This window comes from Parus major, chromosome 1A (genome assembly GCF_001522545.3).
Source record: "Parus major isolate Abel chromosome 1A, Parus_major1.1, whole genome shotgun sequence".
In the NCBI taxonomy this organism is placed as follows: Eukaryota; Metazoa; Chordata; class Aves; order Passeriformes; family Paridae; genus Parus; species Parus major.
The window spans coordinates 60847077-60874983 of NC_031773.1; the positions used below are offsets into that span (position 1 = coordinate 60847077).

The 27907-nt window shown below is 41.7% G+C and overlaps 1 protein-coding gene across 1 annotated transcript in view; it reads right to left on the reverse strand.

Annotated features, from left to right (window-relative positions):
- Window positions 1–27907, reverse strand: part of LOC107204120 (anoctamin-2) — an 85202-nt gene that overhangs the window by 3827 nt on the left and 53468 nt on the right. The window contains exons 11-13 of the mRNA XM_033514694.1: window positions 22362–22496; window positions 19796–19956; window positions 15852–15934 (exon numbers count right to left, since the gene is read on the reverse strand). Of these exons, the coding sequence (XP_033370585.1) occupies window positions 15852–15934; window positions 19796–19956; window positions 22362–22496 (379 nt within the window). The remainder of the gene's footprint in view (window positions 1–15851; window positions 15935–19795; window positions 19957–22361; window positions 22497–27907) is intronic.

Genomic DNA, 27907 nt, shown 5'->3' on the forward strand with positions numbered 1-27907 from the left:
AAGAGTGGAGGCAGGTCCTGGCTTTTTTAATTAGATGTGCCAAGATTTCCTGAAATGTGGTAATTGTTTTTGTAGGCTGGTTGTTTGTAAAGATCCATTCAAGTATCAATAGAGGGTCTCTGAGCTGAGGGTCCCATTGGAAAATCAGTCCATAGAAATGGTGGGCCTTTTCCAAAATGACAAACTGGAAAAGCACGCTGGGCTCGAAGTGATGGGCTTGGTGTGAAGACAGGGCTTCTTGGACTTTGGTGATGGTGTCATGGGCTTCTGGTGTGAGGGCACGTGGAGAGTCCAGTTCTCCACTCCCATGGAGAAGATGGAACAGGGGGATGAGGTCTTCTTTTGTAATTCCTATCAGGGGATGTGTTCAGTTGATGGACCCACATAAACGGTACAAGTCTCTCAGGGTCCTTGGTTTGTCTTGGATTGTAAGCTGCTGGGGTACGATGGTCCTTTCACGAATTTGGAGTCTGAGATAAGTCCATGGGCTGGTGTACTGCACTTTGTCCTCACAAATCTCAAATCCTGCTTTCTCTATAGTTTCAATGGTCTGTTTAACCGCTTTGTCCAAATAAGTCTTTTCTGATGCACTGACCAGGATATCATCCACATAGTGGTGTATGATTGCATCTGGGAATAGCTTCCAGATGAGGGACAGAATGTGAGCGACATACCACTGGCATATAGTTGGACTATTCTTGAGGCCTTGAGGTAGACAAAGCCAATGATATCTTTTGAGTGGAGCCTCTCTGTTAAGAGAGGGGACAGAGAAGGCAAAGCAGGAGGCATCTTGGGGATGCAGCGGGATGCTGAAGAAACAGTCTTTGATGTCTATGATGTCAAGAGTCCAGTCTCAAAGCAGCATCAATGGTGAGGGAAGGCCAGACTGGAGGGGACCCATGTCCTCAATGACATTGTTGATCTTGTGAAGATCATGTAAAAAGTCTCCACCTGTCTTTTCCAGGCTTTTTCAGCACAAAGACTGGGGAGTTCCAAGGGCTGGTGGTCTCGATGATGTGGCCTTTGGCTAGCTACTCTTCAACTAGGGCTTCCAGTGCACGCAATTTCACCTTTGAGAGGGGCCACTGCTCATCCCAGACTGGGTCCTCACATTTCCAAGTGAGCCGAGGGGTAGATAGCAGCGCACAGTCCTCAGTGGTGCCAGTCAGAAATTCCCACTGGGAATGCGTAAGGAAGCCCCCCACTGGGATTGAAGGTGCCTAGCCCTTAAGGTGACGGGAGCCCTTACCACGAATGACCGGATGGTTCCATCTTGCCTTCAGGCCTTTTGATGATGACATTCTGCTTGCTGTGGATAGACACTGTAACTCCACTGATCCCTGCAATCATGCCTGCCACAGGCTGCAGTTCCCAGTTTGCTGGGCACTCCGAGCAGGCAATGATGGTCACATCTGCACCAAAGTATCATTTAAATCATTGAATCTCAGAATACTCTGGGTTGGAAGGGTCCTTACATCTGGTTTCAACCTCCCTGCCATGGGCAGGGATACCTTCCCCTGTGATGTGTAAATTTTTTTGGTCGTAAGGAATGACAAAAGTCACAGGCATTGCAAAAATCAGAAGTATTTAATGATAGATTACACACTTGGCATGGAAATTGGTATGTAGTCCCTAACCTACTATAAAAGAACATGTCAGTGGGATTTTGATGAAGGAATTAAATGAAAGGGGAGAGAGAAAAGGAGATAAGATAGAGAGAGAAAGAGATCAGCAGCCCTAATTCCAGTGTTGATCCCCCATGGGGTGATGGGATGTCCAAGATCCCAAGGAGTGCCACCTAGGCTTGCTGGGGGTACCCTTTTAAGGGTGGATTTCTGCCTCTGAAAATAAGTTTCTTGCTTCCCATGCAAATAAGTTATCATGAACCCTCCATCATTTCAGACCTTTCTGAAAGTGGGCCAGTCTTTCAGGGATCTTTGGTGGTCTTGATCCCCCCTACACTCCATGCCCATTTCTTGGCCTGATTCCTACACTTTTTTTGTTGTGCATCTGTGGACTTGATCAAGATGTTTGCCCCAGAAAAGTGCTGCTCTACCTTCATGTGTCCCCCTTCACATTTTGTTCTTCCTCCTGGTGTGCTGGTACCAACAATACTTGTCTGTGATTACAAACAATCCTTGGCTAGCTCCTTGGCTATCCCAGTATCAATGTTTGAGACACAGTAGACACTTCTCTTCTGGGTATCTACACAGGTTGCTCAGAGCCCCAGCCAACCTGGCCTTGACCACTTCCAGGGATCAGGCAGCACAGCTGCTCTGGGAAATCTGTGCTAGGACCTCACCACCCTCACAGGGGACAATTTCTTCCCAATATCCAATCTAAACTTCTTCTCTGTCTGTGTGAAGGCATTCCCCCTTGTTCTGTCACTCCAGGCCCTTGTCAAGAGACTCTCTTCGTCTTTCCTGTGGGCTCTCTTCAGCTACTGCAAGGCCACAATGAGGTCACCCCAAGGCCTTTTCTTCTCCAGGCTGACCAATCCCAATTCTCTCAGCCTTTCCTTGTAAAAGAGGTTCTCCATCCCTCTGATCATCTTGGTGTCCTTCCTCTGGACAACATGTGGAATTCCAAAAAATAGTGAGGCATGGGTAAACTCTAACATTGATAAAGCTGATTAGCAGCAAAAATGGTGGTAAGCAGGATGGGGAAAGGACAAAGGTACAACAATAAGCATTTAAAGATGTTGCAGCCAACGCCTGTATCCTGATGCTTTTTTAATTTTTACTAGCTTGTGTTGATTTATTTGCTGCCAAGCTTCCTTACATAAAGATTTAGAGATTGGATGTGACAAACATTTTTAGACTTAAATGAAGAAAGGATGAAGAAAGGATGAAGACACCTGGCATGGATGGCTACATGACAGGAGACAGCTTGATCAAAGTAGGGAAAGGAGATAAATGAAGCTGTAAGAAACTGAGGAAATCTAAATATACTATGCTACTGCAGACCTGAATTTGGTTTTTTTTCCTTTTTTCTCTTATTTTCTGCAAAGCAAAGCATTCTGAGACATGAAGGGCAGCCTCCAGAGGTCAGAGCAACTTTTGAAAACTGATTTGAATGAAAACAAGGTGAAATAAAGAAAATAAATACCACACAAAACATTGTATACTGGCCTACTTTTTGCTATTGACAGTTTTGCTCTGAGTACATATTCTGCTCAAATTTGGCCAAGTTATTTTTAGTTTTTCTAGTAAGACACTCCAGTGTCCTTTTAACTGCCTCTCATACACCTACACCTGGATTGGAATAGCAGGAACTGGAATCTGCCAAGTCACCTTACCATTGACTGAACAGACCACAGAGGTCCATGGAATGCCTTTTGTAGATATTCCTTGTATGAGTATTTTGCACAAAGTATTTCTTTACAGTCCAGACTTAGGGATATCTGACCCATGTATCTGTGGATGTGAAGGGACAATTCTACTCAGCTGTAAGAAGAGTGTGATTCAGAATCAATTCTTTGTCTGAAAATGGGAAGAGTTCTACACTTAGGACAATAAGCTAGAAATAGTTGTGATGACTTCACAAAGGACAAATGTCCATGTTGGGATAGATTTGAATCCTAGGATGCTGGAAATTTTCCAGTACAGCTGCCAGACACTTACTGAAAGCCAAGTGAGCCAAGGTACTCTGAGGCCAAATGAGTGCTCCAAGTAGAAAATGGTAATTCCCATTCTGAAAACAAAGAGCCAAAACATGACATTTCTGCTCAAGCAAAGCTCATGTTGACATCAGTGGGAATTTTCCCTGAGAGCGGTCTCCAGGATTTGCCTCAGACATACACACATATATCCACTATCCATCCAATTAAGCCTCTGTAGATAATGATCCAGTGTGATAAGAATAAATAATGTGAACCAATATCTCCTTAATTTCCCTTTGATTTAGAAAGAAAATGATAATGAAATTTTACAAACATGCATGACAAACACATGGAATGTATTTTTTTAAAAAAATAAATTTAGAACCTTAGCAATTATCCCCAATTTGACAGACCAAAGGAGTTATCAAAAAAATAAGCCATATACTGTAAGTAAAGGCAAAGACTCACTGCAAATCACTTGAACAGACTTATCCATCCTAACATCCTGAACAGAAGAAGAGAGGCTAAGCAGTGTAAATCAGTAAACACTGATGCAAAGGAGGTTTTCCACAAATAAAAATTTGAATGACCCAGCTGCTGTCCCAAAGCAAGATGGAAATGTGGAATGAACAGAACAAAGAGCCCAGCTGTTCTCTGCTGCAAAATGGTTAATTATTAAAAATCAAGGACTTAAACCCTTAAATTTCTTATGATGGTGACAATGGATGCAGGGGGTGAAAAGTCTAGGGAAGAGTTTGTCATTCACACCAAGGACTTGTTATAAATACACATTGTGATATTGGCTTTTGCAAGTATTAGGATGAATATTGCATGTTAACTATTTTTTGGCTATATATGTACTTTTTCTCTTGCTAACAAGTTTTAAGCATAAAGGAATTTTGTGTACAAAGCACAGAAACCCCAGAGGGGAAAGACAGTAGTGGGGCCCAAGCTGTTACCAGCAGCCAGGACCAGGCTGTTGGCAACGGAAGGACAGGAAGCCCAGCTGCCATCAGCAGAAAGATGAGGGGCCCAGACTGTTATCAACACTGACCACTTGCAAGAAAAAGAAATCAAACTCAAAATAATGATGATCAGCAAAAATAAAAACCATGCTGAGCATGCTCTGAAAAGGCGGAACCAGGGAGGGGACATGCTAAATACTTCTTGAAAAAGTTTGAATATGCATTAACCCCTCACAGCAGGAGGGGATAAAAAGGGTGTTCCCAAGATACCAGGTGTGTTCCTGGCAACGTACCAGGACACCCGACCATTTTAACCCTTTGCTTTATTTTCTCTGTCTCCTAATTGTCTTTTTGTTTATATTAAACTTTTTATTATTTATTAAGAAAGTGAACCTTGTTTTTTACAACTTGTTTAGACTGCCCTATTAATGGGATGCTTGTCCAAGGAAAAACTGTCTTATATGTCAGCATGGAGTCACTGGTAGACTATCACAATCTTTTTAGTTCAGATCACTTTCAAAATAAGTCTGTTAAATGAAAAATTAAACCAAAAGCTTGAGTAAGTTACATAGCATGAAGATAAGTTTAGGAGTGTTAAAATCTATGAGCAAGTATACAGGAATTCAGTTATTAAAGATATTCTAGAGCACATAAAACAGAATTAAACAAAACTATAACGTTCTATTATGGGATTGTATTTGCCAGAGAGACAGATTTTATGCTTTTTTTTTTTTTCTTTCATTGAGCAAGAACAGTGGTAGTGCTTTTGGCAAGTACCTGTAAAACTAAATTTTGAAATTTAGCCTCAGATTTTAAAGCTCCCTTAAGCTAGGACCAAACAACCAAATGCTGCCATTTCAATGGCAGATAACATATTTTGTGGGCAACTGTAGCAGAATATAGCTACATTATTTATGTTTGTTCATTATGCAATTCAAATCCAACCCATTTAAATACTCCTATACAAATAAGTGGAATTGTGTATATCACAGAACCACAGAATGGCCTGGGTTGGAAGGAGATCATCTTATTCCAACCCCTTGCCATGGGCAGGGACACGTTCCACAATCTCAGGCTGCCCCATCCAACCTGCCCTTCCAGGGATGGGGCAGCCACAGCGTCTCTGGGCAACCTGTGCCAGGGCCTCACCACTCTCACAGGGAGCAATTTCTTCGTAATATCCAACCTAAGCCTATTCTCTGTCAGCTCGAAGCCATTGCCCCTTGTCCTGTCACTCCAGACCCTTGTAAATAGCACCTGATATCTTGTGTGTTTTCCAAGGAGCACATCCCTGGTAAACTCTGCTCACCTACCTGGATCTCCTGAGTCACTGGAAAGGAGGAGGAACAAAGACCTTGAGGCAGTCCCTGTTCCTAGTAGGGTAATGCTGGATAAAGACAGATTTAACCTCTCTGAACCCAGGGGAGAGAAGAATTTGTACCACCCTGAGTGACCCAACCTTTGAGTGGCCCATCCTAACATGCCAAGGAATCAAGACTACCAATAAAAAAATTTGAGCCTTGAAGAAAATTCAGGTCTAGAAAGGACAAGGGAGGTTATTACAATGGAAAAAGAATAAATGAAAGTCAATGAGAGCATTTTGATATGTCTGGTAGAAAGGAATAAAAGAAGAAAATGTCCTAAAGTCCCAGGATCTTCTGGCACATCTCTGGATCAAGAGTCTTGTGATTACAAATGTAATCACACACCTTTACCAGCTTCTTGGAAAGCGAAGACATTTTCACCTGACTTTGTTCTTACTGTTTACAACTTTAAACATGTTTAAAGTGTGCCTTCGTGTGTAATCTTTTGGTGGAGCGATAACTGGTACTAAACAGTTTCCCCAAAGAGCCATCATTCATTCTTCAGCATTCCTTCCCCAACTAGCCTAATGAAATTCTCATCCTCCTAAACACAGGACTTAAATATAACATTAAAAGGATTTGTTTAGAAGAGCAGGGCTAGCCAAGGATAATTAAATAATTAGTGTTAGTAAGAATTTAATGAAGGTCAGGGAAGATTCATTGGAAAGAGTAAGAAAAGTAACGAAAAAGGTTAATAAAAAAACATACAAATAATTTTAAAAATATTTGGAAAGACAGACCCAACAGGAAAATTAGAATTGTTGTGGGAAAAATGTGAGATAATGCATCTGGAAAAAATAATCCAAACTCATTGGCGCAAGAAACTTTAGTATGCAGAAAGGAGAAATTTGAAACAAAACAAAATACTGTCGCTACAAATTTCCCTTTTAACAATGCTGGACACTTTCTCCTGAGAGGGCTACACAGTTATTTTATTAGATTCTCCTCTTTGAGGATTTTAGCAAACAAAAATATCTTATGCTTTGTGGTTTAGTAGATACTATTAAAACTTCAGAAAAAGGAGTCTGCTCCTATCATTTGCAAGGTAGAAGACAAGGTGAAACCATCAAATTGATCAGATCAAAATTAATTTTGAAACCATGATAGAGAAAATGAAGTTAAACCAAGATCAAGCTAGGTGAGAATGGAATGTATCTGCAAACATATTTAATGTCACCAAGTCAGCTTGCTTTTTAATTTTGTTTAATTCTCTGTTACTCAATCTACCTTCATGATTAATTTGTCTTAACTTAGCAGTAATCCACAGTGACCTCAAAGACATCCCTTAAGGGTTTCATTTACAGGGGTTTTTTAAACTCATCAAATAGCAAAAGGAAGACTCACATTTTGGGAATTAGTTTGCAAATAAACTAAAATAGTTGGCAAACATTTTACAGAACACAGGATTTTAAGTTGATGTTCCTGAGGAAGACGGACATCCAAGTTCCTCCCTATTATAATGAAACACTGTAACAGCTTGACTATTTGAAAAATACCAAGACTGATGAATGGAGACTCCTTGGCATTTCAGTTAATACAGACTATCTATTTGACTTCCAAGTTCTTGCCCAAATTCTAAAATTTCATCTTTTGTAATTGCATTTCTATTTCAGTTTGCACAGGATCATTGGCAAAATTATGGAAAATCTCTTCCACCCCAAAAAAATGAAAGCAGAAACATCCTGGAAATACAATTTCTGAAGATTCATGGGAAGGCAAGAGTTTCTACTGCCCACATCATTAATCAGAGTCCATCTGTACTTCTTCATCAAGCAGAAGAGGGTGTGGATTCTCCCACCTCTATTCCTGATTTATTGATGGCCATATTCCTTATTACACACTCTGAAACAGAATGATATACACAACCTCTTTCATTGGGCAACACAGTCACACATCTGTGGCAAGGCACATTGAGTGGAGGAATTTCAGGAAGAATTCCTTCCTTCACTGGAAGGGGCGTTGAAGCACTGGAATGGGCTGCTCATGGTGCAGACTCACCATCCCAGGAGGTGTCCAGGGAATGACTGGACGTGGCACTCAGTGCTCTGGTCTAGGTGATAAGGTGAGGATTAGTCAAAGGCTGAACTTAATAACCTTGGAGGTCCTTTCCAACCCAAATGATTTTGCGTTTCTGTGCGTGTTTATGCAATGTTCCCAAGACTTTGTCTGCTCTCATGGTTCTGGTCTTGAGTTTCTTTTCTTTCCCACTCCCATTTGTTTATCAGATGCTCTATTGCTTTTCAACCCAATTATCTGTTTTCCACTTGGTACCCAATGCTTGCCATTCTTTTTGTGGATTTCAGGTGTCCAAACACAAATTCTCTAAGTCTGTACAGCTGCCAGCTGCAAAGATGCATAGAAGCATCTGCTTCTTAGACTGCCATTGTCAAGATATTTACAAATAAATGGACTAAATTAATATCTTGTGTGACTCTTCTGAAGCAAGAGATTTGGCCCAGTGTGTTTAAAGAAAGCAATTTAATGAAAGCTTTATGGTCAATATCCACAAAAATTATACCAAAGGCATTTATTTTGATATAACTCTCACAAAGTACTTCACAGCTCTTCAAATTTATGTTTTTTTCTCTGCTTTGGTTCTGTAACCTTCCCCTCCTGAAAAGATTGACAATCAATAACTTAACTCCATCTAGTCTGAAAACTCTTAAAACTCCTGAGATTCTTCCTTGTCCCTTTCTTGCTTTCTTAAGTGATCCCACTTCTGGTTCCTTCTGGCCTAACCTGATCAGACACAATCCTCCCTTTTCCAACATAATTTTAAACACATCACTGAAACCTGATGCCAGTAACTTTCTACAGACAAATTTATCCTCATCTTTATGAATCTTATGAATAAAAGGTGAACAAAACCTGATCTAACTTCTGGGGCTTTGCTGAAGTACCAAGAACTGACAGAAGACAGCACAGTGCATGATTTTCTGCTTAAGATGTCATGTCAAGAGACATGTCCATTATTCTTCAAAAAAGACCTGAATCAATGAGAAAATGCCCAGAAAGGAACAAGAACAAAGAGATACACAGAAAATCCTTCCAGTACCTGAAGGGAGCCTACAAGAAAGATGAAGAAAGAGACTCTTGAGAAGAGCCTGGAGTGACAGGACAAGGAGGAATTGATTCACACTGACAGAGAGCAAGTTTAGAGTGGATATTGGGAAGAAATTCTTCCCTGTGAGGGTGCTGAGGCCCTGACACAGGTTTCTAGAGAAGCTGTGGCTGCCCCATCTCTGGAAGTATCCAAGGCCAGGCCGGATGGGGCTCTGAGTAACCTGGGATAGTGGAAAATGTCCCTGCCCGTGGCAGAAGCATGGAACAAGATGATATTTAAGGTCCCTCCTAATCCAAAGCATTCTGTGGTTCTATAAGTCTCAGAAAATATTTAGGAACTAAGACTGAAAGAACAGGGGCTTGTTCATCTTAAACAAATAAGGGTGACAGATACTGTGTGATAAAATGATATTGTACTGAATTATGTTGAAAAGAGGACAGAAGTAATCCCTCTCTTGATCTTTGAAAGACAAAATAATAAAAAAAGAAGAGAGAAAAAAATTAGCATGTAGCAAGGAGATTTAAAACCACTAGGAAAAGCTTGTTAGCAGTACAGATAGAGAAGCAGTATAGTAGATTACCTAGGGAGGAATTGAAATCTCCACTGCTGGATTTATTTAAGAACAAATTAGACAAATATCTCTTCATAATGATTTAAGTAGAGTTGATCCTACAATGCACACAGGATGGCCCCTCAAGGTCCATTCCAGTCTTATTTTATGATTCTAAGTTCCTAATTCTTCAGCTTGTGCTGAAATTTGTCTGGCACTCCTTCATTTGTTGTAAACAAAGAATTCTGGCTGATCCCTGTTCACTGTCAGTTCCTGTCCACAGACTTTTACCACTTCAGGCCTCTTCATCACAGGACCTCACAAACCTATAGGTTCTTTCACAGCATTCTGCAAATAAGAAGATAAACACAAAGATTTTGTACTGTGAGTGATGAACTTGAATCACAGAATCACAAGATTGAAAGAGACCTTCAAGATCATCAAGTCCAACCCAGCCCTAACACCTCAACTAAACCATGGAACCGAGTGCCACATCCAGTCTGTTTTCAAACACATCCAGGGATGGTGACTCCACCACCCCTCCCAGGTAGACCATTCCATACTTTATCACTCTCTCAGTGAAAAACTTTTGCCTAATATCCAACCTAAATTTCCCTTGGCTCAGCTTCAGACTGTGTCCTCTCGTTCTTGTTCAGTTGCTGCGTGGAGAAAGAGACCGACCCCCACCTGACTACACCCACCTCTCAGGAGGTTGTAGAGAGTGATAAGGTCACCTCTGAGTCTCCTTTTCTCCAGGCTAAACAACCCCAGCTCCCTCAGCCATTCCTCACAGGGTTTGTGTTCCCAGTCCCTCACCAGCCTTGTTGCCTTCTCTGGATGTGCTCAAGCGTCTCAACATCCTTTCTGAACTGAGAGGCCAGAACTGGACACAGCACTCATGGAGCGGCCTCACCAGTGCCGGGTACGGGGAAGAATGACCTCCCTGCTCCTGCTGGCCGCACTACTCCTGATCCAGGCCAGGAGCCATTGGCCTTTTTGGCCACCAGGGCACACTACTGGCTCATGGTCCGCCAGCTGTCACCAGTACCCCTAGGTCCCTTTCTGCCTGGGCACTGTCCAGCCACACTGTCCCCAGCCTGTAGCACTGCAGGGGGTTATTGTGGCCAAAATGCAGGACTTGGCACTTGGACTTATTAAACTTCATCCTATTGGACTCTGCCAATCCATCCGACCATTCCAAATCTCTCTGCAGAGGCCTCCTACCTTCCAACAGATCAACACACACTCCCAACTTAGTGTCATCTGCAAATTTACTAGTGACAGATTCAATACCCTCAGCCATGTCATCAATAAAAACACTGAACAGAACTGGCCCTGGCACAGACCCCTGAGGGACACCACTGGTGACTGTCTGCCAGCTGGATACAGCACCATTCACCACCACTCCCTGGGCCTGACCATCCAGCCAGTTCTTAACCCAGCAGAGAGCTCCTGTCCAAGCCAAGGCCTGCCAGCTTTTCCAGGAGTGTGCTGTGGGAGACAGTGTCAGAGGCCTTGCTGCAGGCCAACTAGACAACATCCACAGCCTTTCCAGTATCCACCAGGCAGGTTACCTGGCCATAAAAGGAGACCAGGTTGGTCAAACACGACCTACCTCTCCTAAAGCTATGCTGGCTGGGTCTGATCCCCTGGCCATCCTGTAAGTGCTGCATGATGACACTCAGTATAAACTGCTCTATTACCTTACCTGGTACTGAGGTCAGGCTGACTGGCCTATAATTACCAGGGTCCTTCATGCCACCCTTTTTGTGAATGGGTGTCACATTGTCCAGCTTCCAGTCATGTAGAACGTCACCAGTGAGCCAGGATTGTGGTAAATGATGGAGAGCGGCTTCACAAGCTCATCTGGCAGCTCCCTCATCACCCTGGGATGGATCCCATCTGGGCCCATAGATGGATGAACATCCAAGAGGCTCAGCAGTTCTCTGACTGCCTCCTCCTGGATAACAGGGGGCCATCCTGCTCCCTGACACCCTCTACCAACCCAGGAGGACAGTTGTCCTGAGGACAAGCCACCTTCCCACTAAGGACGGAGGCAAACAAGGCACCTCCACCTTCTCATCTGCAGTTACTAAGTTCCCTCCCGCATCCAGTAGAGAACTAAGGTTCTTCCCCTTCCTTTTGCCTTTAATATATTATAAAAACTTTTTATTATGCTTTACAAAAGGTGTCAAATTAAGTTGGAACTGAGCTTTGGCCTCCTTAAATACTTCCTGAGAGACCTGAGCCTCCTTCCAAAGATGATACATCCTCTTTTTATTCCCAAGTTCCTTCAAAACCTCCTTGCCCATCCAAGCTGGGCGTTTGTCTTGTCGACTCACCTTTTGGCACACAAGGACTGTCTGTTCCTGTGCCCTCAAGATCTCTGTTTTGAAGCACACCCACCTTTCCTGGACACCTTTGTTTTTAAGGGCTGCTTCCCAAGGAACTCTCTGAAAAGGTCTCCGAAATAGGCCAAAGTCTGCCCTCTGGAAGTCTAATGTAAAAGTCTTATTGATGTTCCTCCTGATTTCACCAAATACTAAGAACTCTATCATTTCATGATCACTATGCCCCAATCAGTCTCCAACCACCACATCTCCCACCAGCCCATCTCTATTTGCAAACAAGTAGTCTAACGTAGCCCCTCCCCTGGTGGGCTCACTAACCAGCTATGACAAAAAGTTGTCCTCCACACACTGTTAAGAACTTCCTGGACTGCCTCTTTTCTGCTGTGTGAAGTTCCCAGCAGATATCTGGTAGGTTAAAATCACCTACAAGAAAAAGGGCTGGTGATCCTGAAATGTTCTCCAGCTGCTTATAGAATAATTTTTCCACCTCTTCTTCCTGGTTGGGTGGATTACAGACTCCCAGGAGGATGTCAGCCTTGTTGTCCTTCCCCTTAATCCTTACCCATAGGTACTCAACTTCATGGTCATTAATTTCAATACTGATGGCATCAAACACTTCCCTAATTTAAAGGGCCACCCCTCCCCCTCTTCTCCCTTTCCTGTCTCTTCTGAAGAGCTTGTAGCCATTCAGTGCAGCGCTCCAGCTATGTGAGTCATGCCACCACATTTTTGTGATGGTGACTACATCCTTTGCTCTTGCACCATTGCTTCCAGCTCTTCTTGTACCCATGCTGTGTGCATTAGTATACATGCACCTCAGCTGGGCTGCTGATCTCACCCCTAACTCAGGCTTACCACCCTTGGGCCTCCTTTCAGGGAGCCCAGCTGCATCCCCTTCCCTCTTCAAACCTAGTTTAATGCCCTCTCAATAAGTTCTGACAGTTCATGAGCTAAAATCCTTCTGCCCTTAACAGAGAGATGGAGCCCATCCAGTTTTAGCAGGCCAGGTGCCATAAAAATTACCCCATGATCAAAAAACCCAAAATTCTGCTGATGACACCAACCCTTGAGCCACTGGTTGATAATGGGAGCTCTCCTGTTCTTTCCATCATTTGTATCTGCCATCAAAGGGACTGAGGAAAAGACTACTTGTGCTCCTGCTCTATCAACGACTTGACCCGGTACCCTAAAGTCCCTTTTAATTGCCCTGGCACTCCTCTTTTCAAAGTCATCACTGCCAACCTGGAGTATCAGCAGTGAGTAATAATCAGAGGGCTGAATCAGCCCAGGAAGTCTCTCATCCCTGGGCCCCAGGGAAGCAGCAGACCTCCCTGTAGGCTGGGTCCGGTTGACATAGAGGGCCTTTTGTTTCCCCTAGAAGGGAGTCACCCACTACAACTACTCTTCTTTTCTTTCTAATGTCAGAGGTGGTGATCCATCAGACATATGAAGCACAATTGGGAGGCCCACTGTGCTGACCATTTTCTTCTACATCATCTGGTTGACACTCTAGATCCAGGACCTCATGCCTGTTCTGAAGTGGCACCTGGGCAGATGATGGGGGTCAGGAGGAATTTTTATTACCTCCCCAACTAGGAACCCATTTCCACTCCCCTTCACCATGTGTCCTCCTAACGGAGGGAGGCATGGGAGGCCTTCAGAAAATCATCAAAATACGGTGGTTCATCAAATATGCCACAGAGCCCAGAGTTTGTTCTCCAGCCTCTCAGTTTACCCTGCAGTTGGTACATCTCTGACAGGGAGCAGCTTGACATCCCATGTGGGACAAGCAGTAATTTCTGATGTGCTGGTGCACTGGGTTTGCATCACAGTTCACAGACTGGGAGTACTGGGTTGTACTGTGAGCATCATCCATATGCTAACAGGGGAGACAGTAATGAAAAAGCTGAGAAAGAGACAAAAGACGAGGTTGTTGCCAAGTCACGAGTGAAGGAATATTTCTGCATTACAGGATAGTGATGGAAGAAGAGCAGTGCTGGAGCCTGCTGTCTGTTCTCAAGGTTATATCCAAATATTTTGATCTGGGAAATAGGAAATAGAGAAATAACATCACTACCATCCTGTATCATGCAGTCCATGACAGCTTACTTTTCCCCTATGGTATTTGTACTCTCCTGTTTGAGCTGAGCTCAGCTAGTAGGGCTGAAGACTTGTAGGTGGCCTGTTATTTAGAGAATTATTCTGGAACATGAAGGGAAGAAATAGATTCAAATCCTCCCAGAAAACCAAGATGGTTCTGAATTAGTGAGTATGACCCTGTTCTAGAGACATCTCAGCATCTACTGCCAGAGGCAAGTCCAAAGTCTACCTGTTCTTACAATGATATTTATTTATGATTTTAGTAACTGCATTCTCTTTAGTCAGGGTTAGAAATGAATCCTTGGATGAGAGACAGTCGAGAACAAACCAATAGACAGAACTAAGCACAAAATTAGGGACATTTTAAGTACCAATGAACAAGTACATCTCATTTTCAGTCAATTCAGGCATGGCTGGAGACCCCATTGCTCATTGGAAAGCTCTTTCTGAAGAAACTGACACCATTTATTGCTTTGAAACAGCTCTATTGGTGAGCATCTAGAGCTTGGGATGATGTATCTAAGGCATCACAGATGTCGCCCAGACCTGGATGCAAAAATTGCTGATGGTACTGTGACCTGTGGCTGTCATCATCATGTGGGAACTGACAATGGTCAAACAAGAGATTTTTAGGCTTCAGGCATTACCCTGAGCCTGTGTGAAATTAAGTAGCACAACTTTCTCACTCTGGACTGAGAAATCATAAGGAGGAATCCAAACAGTCCTTAGAAAAGGAAAACAACCTTTGCTGGTATAGTCACCTTGTTGTTTACTTGCAAGAAATGGTCAAGGGGTGGTGTTCCTAACTGTCCAATGATGGTGATGTGTTAGTTTCATGACCAATAAGAAGTTTACCTTCTTGGACCTTCTCGTAACTGTTTTTAAAAGAAGATCTGGAAGAACAAAATTTGCTCTCTTTTGCAACCAAAGTGAGAGAATCTGTTTCGTCCCTTTGCCATTCCTAATACAGTAAGACATCATCACAAAGAATTCTTGTTACACATAATGAAGTAACATGACAAGATATTTTGTGAGGAGAAGGGGTTACAAGTGACCTCCCTCCTGATGAGTCACAGCGATATCCAATAAAGTGTGATAAAAGGGGTGGGTTTGCTGTGCAGGGGAGGAGCTTGAGAAAGGATGCTGAGGAAGAAGGAACAATTCAGAAGGACTGGCCAAACATCAGAAGGAACTGCTGCTGTGAAGGATCTGATGAGATCAGGGTCTGCAGATGGATTTGGGGTCTGCAGATGGAGCCTGCTGTTAGAACTTGCAAGATTCTAACTAGATAAAACTAGGCTTTTTCTAGGTAAAAGCCTGCAGTCAGGCTGCAAGGCAATACCTGCAGTCATAGTCAAGCAGGAAATACCTGCAGTCTGCAAGGGAAACCTGCAGTGAGAGCTTGCTGTAGTGAATAGTTGGAGTCAGATGGCTGAATTGTGAAGAGGAATAAACCAGGGCCCTTTTTATGCTGTGATAAACAAGCTGTGATAGACTCTCATTCCTGCACTCTTAAGAGAGGGCTGCTGCAACAGTATTTATTCAGTGTCATTGTGTTACTGCGCACTATACAATGTCATATGGGCATTCTCAGCAAAACATGATCTGCACTTACCTTATAATCCTTTTCAACATTCATTATTAACTTCAGAGTGCTGAACAGTAAGATATAGGTGAGGATTTCCTAAATAAACATTGATACTCAAAACTGTATCAGTTACAGTCCTTATCTAAACACAGCTACAAACTCCATTGGGCTGGAGAACACTCATAAGAAATCTATACATCAATATTTATATAATATGCATCTATAGAATAATTTACACAGTAAATTAGTCCAGGGAGACGAGACTTACTTCTTCTTCTTCCAGTCCAGTTAGATCCCAGAAGTAACTCAATCTCATCTGCAAACGCTTCCATTGTTCAAGGAACATGGTAGCTTTAAAAGAAATTAAACAATTTTAAAAATAATAAATCCAAAGCCTTGTGGCAAACATTTGTGTTACTTATAAGCTTCAACTGATATTTGAATCACATTATGCTAGACCCCTTAAAATTAAGCACCAAGAAGCAGCCTCAGGCCCAATTTTAAAGAAAGAATTCAAGCAATACATGCAAACAATAATTACTGTCTTTTAAAAACAAAATACAGAAAGATGGAACATGAGTTGTCCAGAACCACTGTTCTTCTCAGGGAATGGAACTGCATCCATAACTGCAGATATCCATGGAAGACATAATCTCTCTTAATTCATCATGAAGCATTCTGAGGCAGGTTTAGCCTGCTACTGAAAAAACTAGGATCCCCAGAATGATGTAGAAAAAGATATTTTTAAACATATTACCAATGGTGTAGTTAAATTCTTTTGTCCTTCACAGACATGGTGATTTTGCCCTAAAGGAATGGCCCCTGGTTCAACCTCCTGCTTCTCCTTTTTTTACTAATAAGAAGGAACAGATGTTTTACTGTTGTCTCATATTTACAGTCTCCTGGCTGTCCTCTCATAATTGCTGTTTCCTCAGTATAGCCCTTTTCCTAGTTGCTCATAATTTATGGACTTATGGATTTATTAGAAATAGTACATATGGATCTTGGGTTGTGGACACGTATTTTCAGATAACAATGTCAATACTAAACCAGCTGATGCCAACTAAAACCACCTAAACTCTACCAATAAAAGCTATACCTATAAACAGCTGTGGGCACTATTTCCATTTTCTTATGCTTCACCTCACTTTCAGTGTGTGAAAAGGGTACTGTAAAAACACTGTTAGATCACAGCAGTGTTTACATCACTTTGAACATCTTGTAGATAGCCCCACAAGGCAGACAACAGTGGAGAATAAGAGCAGCTTCCCTTGACTGCATCTACACTGTCAGCTAACACTGAGAAAAGTGGGAACTCTGTGAAAATAACCTGGCTCTTACAAGTTATAATCTATCCCAACAGTTAGATGCAAATATTTTCTTCACAGATATCATCCCATCATATAAGAAATAAATATCATTATTTCGGCAGCACACCGAAAGCATCCAGACATTAAGCAACTAAGTTGCTATCTGTGTTCCTCCCTTACAGAAGAGAGAACATATAAAAGCTATATTTAGCATGGTTTGAAAACTCAAGGGTTTTTAGATATCCTAAATACAAAAACATTTGGTTATTTTATAGGGTGCTATTACTCATTCCATTCTTTCCTGTTACACAAAAACTCAGTTCCACATTTAGCTCTGTAAGAACGTACTTGGCTTGATGCAACAGCTAATCTGAAATCAGCACGTCTGCACTGACTTACACCAGCAGAAAAATTAAACTGACACAGAACAGGTTTGGCTTGGATATTAGGAAGAAATTCTTCCCTGTGAGGATGCTGAGGCCCTGGCACAGGTTGCCCAGAGCAGCTGTGGCTGCCCCATCCCTGGAAGTGTTCCAGGCTATGCTGGAAGTGGCTCTAAGCAGCCTGGGATAGTGGAAGGTGTCCCGACCCATGGCAGGGAAACTGACCGATCTTCAAGGTTCCTTCCAACCCAAACCATTCCGTGATTCTGTAAAACTTCTAAATAAAGGCATCTGACACTGAAACTGAGCACCAGGACACCAGTGAAATCAAGCCCAGTCAGCCAGGCATTACTGTAAATATGGACAGTTTCAGCAACACTGCTGGAATCACAAAGACCCTTCACGAGGAATCAGGATCAGCTACTAAAAGCATGGTTCCTTTTGAGATATTAACCTTAGGAAGCCTTCTGCTTTCTAAAGAATGGGAGAAGACAAGCAAGACAAAAGAGTTCCTGTGCCCAATGCCCTCATGAAATGAAGCCAGCCCAGATCACCATAGTTTGCTCTTTCAAATATACAGCTGGAGTAAGTGCATGAGTGAGCTCTGCCATTCAACAGATTGAGCTCTAGATTTAACCAGTACAGTCTCTAATGGTAGGGCAGCAAAATTTGGTGTAATCTAATACTTCATAGGCAAGCTGGGCAGAATTAGTAAAGGCTCTATTATTTTGCTTTTCTGCTCTTTGTGTGTGCCGGCTGCATTTTCTTGAACTGACAAGCTCAGTTATCATGGGTTAGAGAAGAACAGACTTTTCCAATCTGCAGGAAACATTTTTTGGAGGAGGGCTACCACTCTGAAAGATTTTTTTAAATTCTTACATGACTTTTTTTAAAAGCAATGCATATGGAACTTTTTGTCTTGTTATCTTCCATAGCAGATTCTACTAATTTGTCTTAGTGGAAGGATATATCAACATTTTCTTTTGCACACTGCATTGCTGATACTAAAATACAATTGTTCTGGATGAGGTTCAGTGGCAATTGTCATTTGCATGGATGCCAATTTCAGTAAAGTTTCTCTGTTGGAAAATTATATTTTATTTATCTTAAGCTTCAGATCAGGAGGTGACACTTAATCTGCCAGTCTACCCTGTAATCTGAAGTAGTAAAATAAATTATTCTGAGAGCCTATATATTCATCCTCTTTTTTCTATTTCTCATAGAAATAATTCCCATAATTCTCACATATACTCTAATGTTTGCTCTATGGCTTCCAGGAACTGGTAAACAAATGCTTCTTGCTTCCATGATGTGTTCTGTCTGCAAGCTCCTTAAAAACTTTATGCTGTCCTCACCCAATGCTAACCCACCAATCAGTCCTTTCTAAAACAACCTGTAAAATCTTAATAGGCTTGCAAAGAATAACACACTGGTTGCTGAGGGATGGCTATAACACAATAACATATTTGCTTAGTTTCATATTAAGGATGATAATCTCATTTTGGGAACAATGAATAGGGAAATAAAAAATCATTTTACAGTAGCAATAACACATTTAACTTTCATAATAAACAAACTCTAGAGTAAAGGAGAGCGTAACACCAGCAATAATTCATGCAAGCACAGTACACACACTTTTCAGGGCAGAAGTAAGGCCAGAAACAATAAAAGTAATACTACAATGCATTCATTTATGTTTATGAAGTGCTTTGATATCCTCATGGAGACAGGGATATTTGCCATTAAAGAAAAGCAAGTTTGTTTAAATGGGATATTTTAAAATATATTACAATTAAAATTATAATAGTCCCATTGCTCTTGGAATCCCATAAAGTTTTGATAAAATTATGTGACTAAGTTGTCCCACAAGGAAGTGGGACTGTGCTTAAATTAGACTCTTTCAGCTGTCTGTACCATACCAATCCTCAAATACTTTCTGGCCCCAAATGCAGAAGTTGTTAAAAGGGTGTGACATATAGATGAAAAATGAAAAAAAAAATTGCAAATTCATGGCAAAGTTTAGAAGTGCCATTAATGGCACAATTCCCTTCATGGAGAAATGGCCTCAAGATGTGCCAGGGGAGGTTCAGGTTGGACATCAGGAAGAATTTCTTCCCATTGGCATTAGAAGGGGCTCCCCAGGGAGGTGGAGGAGTCACCATCCCTGGAGATGTTCAATAAGCAACTGAACATGGCACTCAGTGCTCTGGTTTAGTTGACAAGGTAGAGATCAGTCAAAGGCTGGTCTTGATCTTATAGATCTTTTCCAGACTTGATGACTCTATGATTTTAAACATGGCAGTAAAGGAAGAAAGAACATTTTTCCTTCCCTGAGCTACACAACTCCATTTATTCCAGAACTTGCTGCTGACAGTGATACTGCTTTCCCCAGTCTCTACCCAGACAGATCTCCCTGGCCCAGCTTCCAAAAGCCATAGAGATTACATTCAATTCAAAGAGCCTTTTGTTATTTTGTGAAGAGTCCAAATGGCACTGTTAACTTACAAAGCAATACTCACCCCAGAGAGCCATAAAGATGGAGAAGAAAACTGTGGCAGGGTTGTCAAACAAGTGACTTGCTCGAGCGGTGGCACAGGCAGAGCTGAGGTTCCAGTAATCACAGAACTTGTCACACAGGGGGCACATGGTGAAGGCATTGCGTTGGTCACACATCTCTTTGCTGTGACAGACAAGTGCACAGGTTCCTCTGAGTATTCCAGCTCAGAAACTATGGATGTGCAGTAGTAATATTACAAGCTGTCTGCAATATATGTGGCCTGCACTTGCAGAGAACAGGAGCTGTGTGTTTCTTCAAGGTTTATTGCCTTGGATAGTAATTTTTTTTAATCCGTACAAGGACCTTACCAACAGGAAAATGACACAAGAGTCAACCAGAATGATCACTGCACTGTATTAGTGAATTAAGGAAGACAACATCACTGAAGACTGAGGTTAACCACACTTAAAACAAAATTCAAACACAAAAGTGGAGTTTGCATCTCTGCAGTCAGTTACGTGATTTGATACAGATCAGATATAAATCACGGAAAAGAAAGACTGAAGGGGTCACAAAGGAAATTCAGTGTTGTCAAAATACACATTTTTTAATATGGTGGCACAAAAATGTGGGAGAAGAGTTTTTTTAGAGATTTTAAAATCTTTACTGTAAGGTTGTTATTTTGGTTCTTGGTCTTATTTGCTACGTATGTATTCAGTTTCTAAAAATCTTTGAGAAAAACATTATCAGTATCACTTGATCAGGCCAAGAACTTCTTATCAGGGCTGAGAATCCTTTCAGTATTTTCCATAAGGTTTCGATATGAAAGCCTGTTGCAATCCTCTCCCGGGGGACCCCTCTGTCCTACCCCCCGTGGTGAGAGCCCCGCTCTTCACTGAACACACGTAGTCTCAGGTGAACTGAGTACTACAAAGCTCAAATGTCCTTGCCAGGATCATGAGCCGAGTTGCCACATTGCTTCAATGGCATGTGATTATGATTGTTCCTATATGGACCATCCTGAAATAGGTTTTTCGTTACAATTTTAAATGAAAAAAGGACTATTCAAGCTCTATTATTAATATGTTTATATTATATTGTTTGAAAAACATGCAGCTGTTTCCAGCTCTCATGCTGTTACAGTAATTCACTATTTCAAAAGACAGCAGAGGGTGCTGCAGATACATCTCAGCCATAAATCTCTCTGGAGTTAAAATGTTAGCAGAAGCTTTCATTCCAACAAGCGCCAAGATTTATTCAGATCAAGCTAAGAAAACAGACCTTGCCTCTGATGTGGTGCTATTCGTCATTTACCTATCAGTAACCTTGTCCTACTGATTTTAAAAGCTGTCAGTTCAGGGACTGTCATGAGTTCGATCAGCATAAAAGTACTGCAGTATCCTGCCTCCATCAGAAGTCAGCCATAGATAACACAGAGGATTTTTTTTAATTTTTTTCACTGTGAAGAAGACATCAACATCATGGTGTCACTTGGGTAGTTTTTGTGTAGTATATTCCCCTCAGGATACAAAATCTCAACATTGTTTTGTGTCTAGAAGGGGAATACTGTGAAGATGAAATACAGAATCATAGAATGGGTGGAATTGGAAGGGACCTTAAAGATCATCCAACACCCTGCCAAGGGCAGGGACACCTTCCACTAGCCCAGGTTGCTCAGAGCCCCATCCAGCCTGGCCTGGAACACTTCCAGAGATGGGGCAGCCACAGCTGCTCTGGGCAACCTGTGCCAGGGCCTCAGCACCCTCACAGGGAACAATTTCTTCCCAATATCCAATCTAAACCTGCTCTCTGTCACTGTGAAGCCACTGCCCCTTGTCCTGTCACTCCAGGCCCCTGTCAAGAGTCTCTCTCCATCTTTCCTGTGGGTTCCCTTCAGGCACTGCAAGGCCACAGTGAGGTCACCCCAAAGCCTTCTCTTCCCCAGGCTGAACAATCCCAATTGTTCCCTCAGCCTTTCCTCCCAGCAGAGCTGCTCCATCCCTCTGATGCCCTTGGTGTCCCTGCTCTGGCCTGGCTGCAGCAGCTCCCTGTCCTTCCTGTGCTGGGCCCAGGGCTGGAGGCAGCTCTGCAGGGGGCGCTCAGCAGAGCAGGGCAGAGGGGTAAAATCATATCCCTTGATCTGCTGGCATTTACTAAATCTTGTAGCTATTGTTCATATTACTTGTACAAATGGTCTGATTTTACTGAGAATAAAGTGTCACAAGAGTCATGGACAGTTTGCATTAATTTCAGTGAGTTTTACATCATGACTTTCTGATTGAGCAGTGAACTATGTGCACTCATAAAAATCAAATTAATATCTTAGAAAACAAACTCAATACAGTGGACTCACCACACATTTCTGTTTCAGGAGGTGAGACACTGACTTCCTGATTATTGAGTCAAATAAATGTGTGCCCTTCAAATACCTGTTCAATGCCTTTGTGTTTGTAATGCTCTCAGGGTTGGTAATGATACGTCATTGCTCTTCAGACAAGCTAAAACCAGTTATTCTTACTATGGATTAATAAGAAAAACACAGTCTTATAATTTTGAAGTAACAAATAATTAATCACAGATAAGCTTACCTAGGAATGTCACTTTCAATGGTTATACATCCATACAGAAATACAATAATCCCAACTACTGAAGATGGAATGAGGAATTCTGTGTATAAACCCAGCCATGCAAAATAAAGTCCTATCTTTTCTCCAAAATACTTCCTGAAAAAGAGAAAAAAAAGAAGAAAAAGCATGTGTCAAGGGTATAATTTTCAAATGTTTTTTACAGCTGCTAAACAGTCCCAGAAAGTTAAAATACAAGTTGTGAAAAACATGAATGAAAACCCTGAGGATCTTGAAGACAATAGGAACAAATGAAGGGTATGATTTAAGCATTTGTCAGTTTGGCCTTCTCTGGTCTGAGAAGTTAAAGACAGTCCTGGATCATTCTCCTGAGCTGAAATTAAGCAGGTATCATTGCAATCATAATATCTATTCAGAGAACACTGTGGTATTTACATCTCTTAAAAGAAGTCAGTGAAATAGGAGGAAACATTGGAAAATACTTGGCTCCTCAGAAGAGCATGTTAATTTTTGCCTCTGTAGTACTCTTGGGTTCAGTTATTGACAACCATAGAAATGACATCCATGGGATCATACTGACATCTTAAATGATGACTAATTTGGAGCTGCTGCTAAAGGAGGAAAGTTTACTTGCACACTTAGCACTGGCTTTTCAGAAATAACATTTTTGTCAGGTTAACAGCCCCTGGACAGCTGGTTAGAAAAAACAGTGTCTGCTCTGAGGAGCAGCCCACTGCAGATGTCGATAAATAAGTGGTAGAACTCAGCCCAGCATCTTCATGAATCACACTACAAGTAAACTAAGCTTGGATGAACTTCACCAATCATTCCAAAATACAGTTAGGAGTGATTACAAATATTGCAAAAGCCAAAGAGCTTCACAGAACTCAAGAATTCAACAAAATTTAGATTAAAAATCAACAAGGTTAAAAATGTTTCACAAACCGGAGAAGAAGATGGAGCAGTGTTGGACAGAAATCCTCTACACAGAGAGCCCTCAGGGCATGACAGGAGTGTGAGTCAGTGAGACATTTACACTTTGATAGCAGCAAAAATTAAAATAAATTCATACTATCATGTCTAATAAAAGAAAGATAAGATTTCCTCCTCATAAAGGTTGAGCACAAACCCAGTTTGAGATTTATTCCAATCCCACTTACCTTAGAAAAAATTTATCCAGGCTTAGCACCCCAGATTTAAATCATTCCTACTTAAAATGCTTAAATGAGATTTTTGGAGGCCCAAACTGAAATTTTCTACTCCGGAAGCTGGGTCTAAGGTCCAGACTGCTCGTGCCACAGGAGAGGCAGGACAGGAGTGCAACCAAGGCAGAAAGCCAAGAGACAAGACCAGCCTCTACAGTCACTTCCAGCTCAGATGAAATGGATAAGGAAAGCAACAGTGAGGAATGTTTAATACTACAGATCCTGCTGTTGTTCTCATGCCATCACAGCTGCACCTAACTCTGCACTTCCAGGCTCTCCCATGGAAAACTGTCAGTGCAATCCTGCCTATTTCAGTTTTGCCTTCCATGAGTGCCTCTGTTTTCTCATGTCTAACCAAACTTGCTTGTGCTTTAGAAAGGATACATGCAATCCTAAAGGGCAAAGCAAAACAAAAGCATTTTGAGGTGATACACAGACAACCTTATCTTCAATAGGAGGGGATGCCATACAGAAGCTGCGAAACTTCAGGAACCTTCTAGGAAAAGAGTACAGCCCCTACACCCAATGCTGCAAGGTATTCTATGCCACAAACTGTGTGAAGTATCAAACAGCACAAGTGAAATCACAGTGTGACTTGAATGGTAATAACTTAAGATTTGAAGCACCTTGGGACAATGGATTTGCAGGGAATACAAGGAAATATGGCATTATATGATACAGCATATTTTATGAAATGATAACTATAAATACTTGTGTTGCAAATACAAGCTTTATACTGTGGGACTGCCCTCTGACCTGGCACATGCCTCCAATTTTGGAGGCAATTACAAGAAGCGGTTTTCCTTTATTTTTACATTTGTAAATAAATACATATTTTTAATATACCTGTTTGTTAATATACTAGGTTGTTAATATAGTTTAATACCTGTTTTAATACACTTTTTTAAATATGAAGTGAGAGAAGAAATACTTGATTGAAATATAGAACTAACCAGAAGGCCTATAGCTTATCTTCAAGCCTCCTATGTGAGTCAACAAACAGCAGCAATGGTGTTGGAAGAGCACAGGATAGAGGGAAACTCCCTTTGCTGTCAAGTTTCCTTCTGACTGGGGAGTGACAACCATATATTCGATGCTAGACCAGGAAAAGGAGGACCAGAGGAAGATTATTCTGATTATGTCTACTGCTTCCTAGTTTGTAGAGATGGGCAATGGGCACAGCTAGCAAAGTGTTTCAAATAGGTCAGAGCAGGCACAAAAAATTGTCCACAATCTCAGCTGTTCAAAACTCTGTTCTTTTGACAAAGGGCTACAAATAAGCAGAGAAAGAGTTCAAATGCCAGCAGCACTAAAGAGTAGCTGGTCAGGGAAGTTGAAGTTTATGGCTCAAGAGGCTTCCCCTCAAATTTTTAAGTCATGCAGTGATAAAGGTGATCTGTAACCTATAAAGCGAAGGGTTGCTATTTGTATCCATGCCAAAAGAAAGTGAGACGAGATCAACAATGTCCTGGCAATATGGAAAAAAAGCAGTTGCCAAGAAGAAAACTGCACTGTGTTTTGTGGCTTAACTGTTTTGCAGAAGGAAAATAATTTGGATTCTGTGCCCAAGCTCAGTCCACCAATGTGCCAGAAAGTGAAATAATCTAAGAAGAAGCAATGACAGAGCTTGGAAACATAATGAACAATTTAGATATGAGTTTATCAAGTCAGAAGAACACAGGACATAGATATCTCCTTTCTTTGACACATCCCAAGAACTCTTCTCTGGTTCCTCTGAATAGGCGTCAAGGCTCTGCAAACACCTGTGATCCTCTGTACCAACATCTACTGCAGCTGCTGGATTCAGTAGTGAATGAACAGAGGAGGGAAAAAATGAGTGCTTCAAGGGCAGAGGAAGATGTAAGTCAAGATGAAGGTTTTTTTACAAGTTTTATATATTTACACCAAGAACTTGGCATGTTTTCTCATCTACACTGGGATAAAATGAGTCTGACTTTGTTATCCTACAGGAATTATCCATGATTTATGCTGGCATGGCAAAAGAGAAGACTTGAGACCGGAGTCTTGCCCTACCTCAGTAGCCAATTCACATCTACCTCACATACATCCAGGCAAAGCTAAAGACTAATCCTTTCCAAAGTGTGCACATGGATACTGCAGAATGTCACAAAAAAACGTGTGCCCCTGGCATTGTGTGACCTTTATTTCCGCATTAGGGAAATGCCCCTATTTATACATGTATTCCATGGAGGCAGGGGTTATTCCCAAACTAAAGGCCAAATGGCTTTGATAAAGAATGTGTACTGCTTCCATCAGGAGCAGTACCCAAGACTTTTTTTCCATGTGTTGATAAATCTTAAGGTGAAATTTTGTGTCTTTTATTTTAGAAGATTTTATAAAGGCTGTTTAAATGGCCACCTACAAAGTACTGAGTTCTCACAAACAAGAATCATGCCTTTAAAGAAAGATTTGGTCAGATTACCCATAACCCCTGAACAAGCTGAACAAGAGCTGCTTTTCCAGCAGATTATCAGACACAGCATTAAAAAGCTCCCAACAGTAACAACAACCACCTGTAGAAAGTGTATTCCCTCCCAGAATTAAAATGTTGAGAAGGCCATAGCAGAAGTGTTGACTTGGTTCCCTCTGCTTCACCCGCATAACACTTAAACCAGACATCTGCAGTGCACTTTGGTCTGTCTGGTTGCAAAAACAACATCAAAAAGAATAACCGATTATTAAACCCTCTGCTTGCACGTTGGTCACAGTGCTCCCGTGCCAAGTTGTGCAATTTATAAATAGACTAAGGTTTGGGGAAGGGGGGAGAAAGAGAGAAGGAAAAAAAACCCTCAGTTTTGACTCTGTGAAAACAAGTGTGGGTACCTGGAATGTGAATAAAGCGTGTGGTGCGTGACACACGCTGGAAAGAACGCTGGAGATGTTCAGGAACAAAGCTAAAAAAGCGAGGAAAAAGCGCCATGGACACTGAGTCACCTAACTGGGGAATCTGCACAGAACTCTTCAGTTTTTTAATTTCCATACCCCACTCTAAGCCAGCTGCCACTTCATGTTTCCATTTCATTCCACCACCCCTTTGGTGGAGGAGTCGTTTAGATGCAGCAGTTTCTATGAAAAACTAGACTGATTTACAGCTGCCTCTTGGGTAGGTTTCCCCTGTGCTAATGGTCAACCAAGTCACACATATTACTAATGCCTTCAAAATAAACTTGTTTGCACAGTTTGGGGGTGAAATTCTGGTGTTTCTGCTGATGGGGAGAAGGACAAGCAGTTTAGTTTCATGTCAGAACACCTTTAATGCCAAGAATACTTTAAAATTTTCATTCCCTATCCAGGTGCACATTCCCTCTCTGACCCCCAGCAGCAGTCCCCAGGAACACAACTTATTCTTCCAGGGCTTTTGCAACCAGAAGAAAATCTACCATTTTGCTGCAGGTAGAACTGTGACTATCCTTAGAAAGTGAGACGCAATTTCTAGCGCATGGCAAGTTCAGAACACAGATATTTCTTTTGGTTCTAAGATAACAGTTCCCACCATTGGAAGTTTCCCCCTCAAAACTGCAGACCTCTTTCAGAAAGACTGCTGGAGTATAGGGAAAGCCACAGTCACTACAAGATGATCAGGAACACTGCAGAACACCCCAAGATTTCCCTCCAGGTAGAGCTGCCTATATCCAAACTTTTCTGGATCTGCCATTCTTTCTTAACTTGAAAATTTTCTCAGGGCCAGATTCAAGCATTTATTACAACCATCTGTGACACCTGGGTAGAATTACTGCTCAGCAGCAGCACTGAGGCTGCTGTGCATCCAGAGATCTTGGAGATTTCCACCATGGTTGTGCCTGACAGCACATATTCCATCCAGGCAGTCTCAGGAAGGAACATATCAGTGCTAAATCCGGATACACAGAGAGTGTACCAAATGGAGCAATATGGAAGCTAAGAAAAGATCCTGGCAGAAGACAATCCTCCTTGGAACATCATGCCAAGTGACTGAAAAACATTTTTTTATTAAAATTTTAAGAGGGGGAAAAAATAACAACTACAGAACCTCAGACAAACTGCAATGCATCTGATTTTGAGGTACAAAAGAAAATATCCTTTAGAAAGGTCAGCTAGTTCTGCATACAGAAAACAAAGAAAGGAGACTTTGTCCAAAGTAAAAGCAATTTTTTTCCCCTATACTGGGCATAAAAATCAATGTCCAGTAGAGAGTGATTAAAAGTGTGTTTTTGACTAGAGTTTAGAACTTGACCCTTTTCCCCTGAAAACAGAATGAAGAAATGTGCTACCAAACCAATTTCATCAAGCACTTTTCATTAAAATTCCTGTTTGAAAACATTACCTAACAAATATTTGCTGTGT